The following is a 6,110-nucleotide window of genomic DNA, read 5'->3' as shown; positions in this document are numbered from 1 at the left end:
CATACATTTTTCTTTTTATTATTAATATTCAAAACACAAAACATCTAAACTTCGTTAAATTGATCGTTATTATTTAAGTTCCTCAACAAAACTGTTTCAATCTAGACTAGTGTTTGTTAGCCTAGATATCATCAGTGTAAGGTGTCCTCTATTATTTGTTATGGTTAAAATTTAAAATTTTTGGACGAGAGAAATACTAAATAAATTAAAAATAAAGAATTATATTTAATATTGAAACTTATATCAGGTAAAAATAAATATTTCTGCGATCTATCGTTCTCGATTTACATTTTATTCAATGACACACGTTACACGCATATATTTATTGTGATCATTTACACGAAGACAAAAAAAAAAAAAAGGAAAGAAAATTATTTTTGGATCGTCGATAAAAAAATTAAATTGTTAGATATTATTGTAATTATGAAATAAGTCTTACTATAGTTTTACTACGTACAATTACTTTGTACGCGAATATGTTGGATCACATTTTATATTGAGTATTTTTTAAATACTTAAAAAAAAAAAAAAGAACATACACAATCAGAAATAATTACGAGAATTCAATAATTTTCCCTTTCTTCTTTTTTTTTTTTTTTGTCGTACGAGAAAAAAAATTTAATTCGCATGCTATAACGGATTGTCACGATATTAAAATAAAATATGATAATGTCTCGTTAACGATAAGAGAATATTGTAAAACATAAAATCCGATTAGTAAATACAAAAAGAATATTAATAATAATAATAATAATAATAATCTACGTTCACAAATAAAATTACCTCGAGTTGTGTAGTAGGTACTTGAAACAAAAAAAAAAAAAAGAAAAAAAACGAACAAACAAAGAAAAAGAAAAAGGAAACAGGATTGACACACGATAAGTAATCATTTATAAAATAAATATGTACAGCGATTACGTATTTGAAGGCGAATTGAATAAAAAAAAGAAAAAAAGAATATATAACGGATTATTATTCGCGATGAGAAAAAAAAAAAAAAAAAAAAAAAAAAAAGGAAAAGTAAAGAAATGTGTATTCTTTTATCAGCAACGAAATACGTCTGATTCTTTCTTTTTCTTTACCGGTATAAGATATAATGAGTATTGATATTATTCTCGACATTGAAATTAAACAAACGTGTTTATATTGGCGTGTACGTAAACCCAACCCTACACATGCATATGTATACGAGTATTTTATATCCTTCGTGCGTGTGTATGAAAGCGTATTAAAAAAGTACATACACTTAGGTGTAACATAAACAAAATTGGAATGATACAAATAATATGCGCCGCATGAATTGGCATATATATATATGTGCGTTCGTGTAATAAATTCACGAGCACGTATTTAATCGTTACAATTTTTAAAAATGTCATATTATCAAAAAGACAAAAATTTTCTGTAACATAGATATGTAAATATTACGACGAATTTACCATGCGAGGTATTTACGATTATTGTGTGTGAAAAGAAAAAAACAAAAAAGAAGAAAAAAGGATATGACGAAAGAGTTACTATTAATAATAGTACACATCGGATCGATGGTGGTGATAATAATGGAAGCGAGTGGGATGATGAATCATACCGATCTTACGAAAAGAAAGAAAAAAAAAAACAAAACAAACAAACCTATTTTCCGCGAAAAAGTGTGTAACATTTAATTTATTTACGAAATTTAAAATCTGATTTAGCGATGAAATGGAGGGGAGAAAAAAAAAAAGCAACAAGAACGTTTGATTGAAAGCACGTTTATATAATATACGTATATGTAAGTAAATCGGAGATATATCAATTTTTTAAGTAATTTAATTGAATAAATATATAAATGTATCAAGATGCAATATATAAAAGATCTGATTAATATATTTAACAAAAAAAAAGAAAGGGAATTTTAAAATTAAAAAAAAGAAAAGAAGAAGAAGATAAAAAGAAAAACGTACTTTAATATTGTTTTCCTGCTAAGGTCCAATAAATTTGTGATAAAACAAAATACACATACACACACACACACGCATATATATATACATATATACTTTTTATCTGTTTTTATGGGATACCTGGAAGAAGGGATAGATAAAATGAACTAAATGATAGTTTTTGTAAAACTATCTAGATAATAATCGTGGAAGAAAGTATTATAGATTGTTAAACGAATGAACTAGTTGCAAGCTCGCACGCGAGAGATTTACGTTTGTTATGTGTCTCTCTCCTGCATAAGAATATAAACGTGTGTGTGTATGTATGTACAAGTCGTGCTTTTATTTGGAAGCCGATGCAGCTGTGACGACGCTATGACGATGGAAAAATTTTGTTTGAACAGCTTGTTGTCAGTAAAAGAGGTGTTTGCATTTACGCGTTACTCTCTTTTTCATCAACACATAGATAAATATGTAAATGTGTTTGCGTGTGTGTGTGTAGGGATGAATAGATAGAATGAGAGGGAGAATGGTGAGGGAAGAGGGGGTATGGTTAGATGGTCAGGTGTACTTAGGCGAACACGTGCACGCGACTGGGGGTTATGCTATTAGAAAAGGGTAGACCCTTATCGGATCGTCGACACCCTTTAATACAAGAACAAGAATTGTAATGGAACGTTCGAAGACCAAGAAGTAAAAGGATGACGATTAACGATGACGATATATCAAACTTTATATATATCTATATATATATGTATATATATATGTTATGTTCATGACGGATCTTATTAGATCGTTGAATGATTTTTTTTGTTTAAATAAATAAATTATATAAACCTATGGTACACTAATTAAATATAATACGAAAAGGTAGTTTTGTTCTTTAGGATAATTTATTTGCATTTACCACGTTTTTCCTGTGTTATATATATATTATAATATATATTTGAAAAAAGAAGAAAACAAAAAAAAAGTTACGATGAGAAGAAATTATAAATTGTGGGATACAATATTTTGCTTTTATTTTTTTGAAGGGTATATTCGATGATAAGCGGAAGATCGATGATAACGCGTCGATAGAACGCACCTATATACATATATATAATATATTACCACATCTTATATAATAATTATTATTTAAAAAAAGAAAGGGGAACAAAAATTACGGAATACGAATATTTGACACTTATTTGTTAGATAAGTTAACAAATATATTTCATTACTTATTTTCAATCCCCTTTAATTTTCATCTCTCTCTCTCTCTCTTTTTTACTTTACTTTTTGAACGTTACACGGTTTCTCTTTTCCATGACAAGAGAAAGACTTCCTGTCAAAGATAAAAAACGTAAGTTTTGTAATTAAGCTTAAATATCGCTTGTCCAAACTTGTATGTTTATACACGATGACACTTCTACTCACACAGATAAAAGAACCGTCTGTCATCATTTTTCTATGCATGTTAGGTAAGTGTTAACGTATATAAAAGTTTAGTTTTCACGAGATTGTATGTAGGGATAGAAACAATACGTTCTATAGACTTCTCTGTTATCTAGTAAATCTCCTAGTCTATATTATGACGCGTTACTCGACAGAAACGATTATTTCGACCCTTACGAGTGCCGTAAGCAGAGGGTTGTATTACTTTACGAGACTTCACGCGTCTTCTTTAACATTCGAATTATTATTATTTCTCACATAATATTTTCATTTTTCAATCTTTTTCTTTTTTTTTTTTATTTCTGTTCGTTCTGCTTACGTGTGCGTCTGTTTGATTTTGTATGTGTGTGTGTGTGAGTGTGTACGTGTAACAATATAATAATGGCATAAATTATAACGATTACGTATCGGAAATGTTTGAAAAAACATAATGTGCGGTTTAAAGGAAGAAATAAGAGCTGGTAACAATATGAGAACTACTTTTTGGACAGATATGCCGAAATTACATCGACCGATCACCATTCATGTCAAGTTAGTATACGGATAATATTTATTTTTTTTTTTCTTTTTTTTTTTTTTTCATAGTATATATTAAAATTATTTTGATATATATATATATATATATATATATTTGATTTATAAACTGTGTGTCGAGTTTACGCGTTAATTGAAATAGTATACGATATTGGTTTTTAATATTATTTTACACAAATGATAGAAAAGTTTAATATATTTAAGAAAATTAAATGAGAATGAGTTTTTTAATTATGGGGGAAAAAAAAATGTTTCGAAATATAAGACGATACTTGGGTAAATACTTAGAAAAATTAAAAAAGTCGAAAAATAAATCAGTTTTATCAGACCCTTATTCGTAAATTTTACGAATTGTGCAATAGTAAACGGACTCCACACCATTTTTACGCATTGACCACAAAAATTCGAAAAATAGAAAAGAAGAAATATCAAATCGATGAATATTTTGATTGTTAATTATTACTTTAATTAATATATTTGTGCATAAATATTGTTCGTATTTTTTTTTTTAAATAAATTTATCAACAAGATATTTTTCCATTCATATAATTTACATCAAATTTTATATTAACTTTTTCAAAGATACCACAAAAAATGTAAAAAAGTATTCTTATTTTCCTAACAAAACATCAAAAAAAAAAAAAAAAAAAAAAAACGAAAAAACGATTCATGAGAAAATGAACTAAATGATTATTAAATATTTCAATCTCTTATTTACATTATTATTACTTATTTAATCGAATAGATTAAAAATACGTTTTAGCACGAATGAATTTAATTATTAATTTTTATAACAAACAATTCGATTACTACACCAATGAAAAAAAAATATTAATAAAAGAAAATTAGACACGTCACTGATTTTTAAATCAACTAATATAATATCTATCACTTTATATAAAATGAACAAAAGAACATTATTCGGAATAAAACTCAACACTTGCAAACTAATACATATCGATTCAAATTAAAACGCAATTGAACAATCGTGACAATTAACTAATGAAATGGTCAAATGAAAATGAAATTAATTGACGAAAGAGAATAAACGACGATTATTATATGTCAATAAAGAAGAAGAAGAAGAAGAAAAAAAAAAATTAGAAATTAGTGTCATCAATATCTGATCCGATATAATTTTCAAAGTATTCATATCTTTTTTCTTTTTTTTTTCTTTTTCTTTATTCGATGTAATAAAATGGTGCTTTCCGTTGAGATCATCTTTCTCTCTCTAACAAATCGGTTTCTCAAGGTCCGTAAGCGTTCACAATCTATGCCGCCAAGGGTTTTATCGAGTTTCCATTGTTTATAAAACACCCACCACCTATTTTCTACTAATCCAATAAAGACTATCGATGAGAAAAATCCGTCTTCTGTTCGCTATGCAATTTTGTGCAGTGCGGATCGTGTCTTGGTTCATCGAATATCGCGAAAGTGACTTTACAAAAATTTGCTTTTTTTTTTTTTTAATCTTTCGTTTATATATAATCCCAAGTGATATTATATTTTCATAAAAACAACAATAATAATAATAATAATAATAATAATAATAATAAAAATGGTTGATAATTAGTTATGAGATTATCGCGATGAGAATTAAATAATTAAACGGCGGGATATAAAACAAGGATACAAAAAAAATAATGGATCGAAATTCTAGATCAAATAGGACTATTTGGCAACGTTTTAAAAAATTGTTCGTTAAAAGGAACAACATTTCCAGGTCGCCAAGGAGTAATCTGCAATTAAGTAGATTCGACACGTTGAAGACCGACGTTGAAAATCCGGAAGGTAAACTAAACGGGTATTTTATTTCTTGGTTCGTACGATAAAAATTGAAGAAACAAAAAGAAAAATATCAGAATATAAAAAAAAATAATACAAATAATTAATAACAAAAAAAAAGAAAAAAAAAAAAGAAAAAGCATTGGATATTTTGTCGGAGAATTCTTTTTCGAATGTTTTAGTATCGGACCCGGACGTATCTTTGGTGAACAGTTTTAATCCCGCAACAGATAGTTTTCACGCCTCGATCAGGCCAATCATCCTATTGGCCAATTGTTTTTCGATGCTTCCAGTTTCCGGTGTCAACAGTCCGGATGCGTCCTACCTAAAGCAAGTAGATACTATTAACTGTGATTCGATTTGATTTTATAAAATCATTGAAAAAAGATACATTTGAATTTTTTTTTTCTTTTTGTTTTTGACCTTTTTTTTTTT

The 6,110-nt window shown here is 27.4% G+C and overlaps 1 protein-coding gene across 1 annotated transcript in view; it reads left to right on the top strand.

Annotated features, from left to right (window-relative positions):
- The first annotated feature begins 5,513 nt into the window (after nucleotides 1–5,513).
- Nucleotides 5,514–6,110, top strand: part of LOC106787105 (gustatory receptor for sugar taste 64f-like) — a 3,050-nt gene continuing 2,453 nt past the window's right edge. Inside the window, exons 1-2 of the mRNA XM_014749182.1 lie at nucleotides 5,514–5,681; nucleotides 5,858–6,025. Of these exons, the coding sequence (XP_014604668.1) occupies nucleotides 5,534–5,681; nucleotides 5,858–6,025 (316 nt within the window). The 5' untranslated portion in view covers nucleotides 5,514–5,533. The remainder of the gene's footprint in view (nucleotides 5,682–5,857; nucleotides 6,026–6,110) is intronic.

The sequence above is a fragment of the Polistes canadensis genome, unplaced genomic scaffold (genome assembly GCF_001313835.1).
Source record: "Polistes canadensis isolate GaletaPanama2010 unplaced genomic scaffold, ASM131383v1 scaffold_4, whole genome shotgun sequence".
NCBI lineage: Eukaryota > Metazoa > Arthropoda > Insecta > Hymenoptera > Vespidae > Polistes > Polistes canadensis.
Note: the sequence above shows the minus strand (reverse complement) of the source record. Positions and strands in the feature narration are given on the sequence as shown.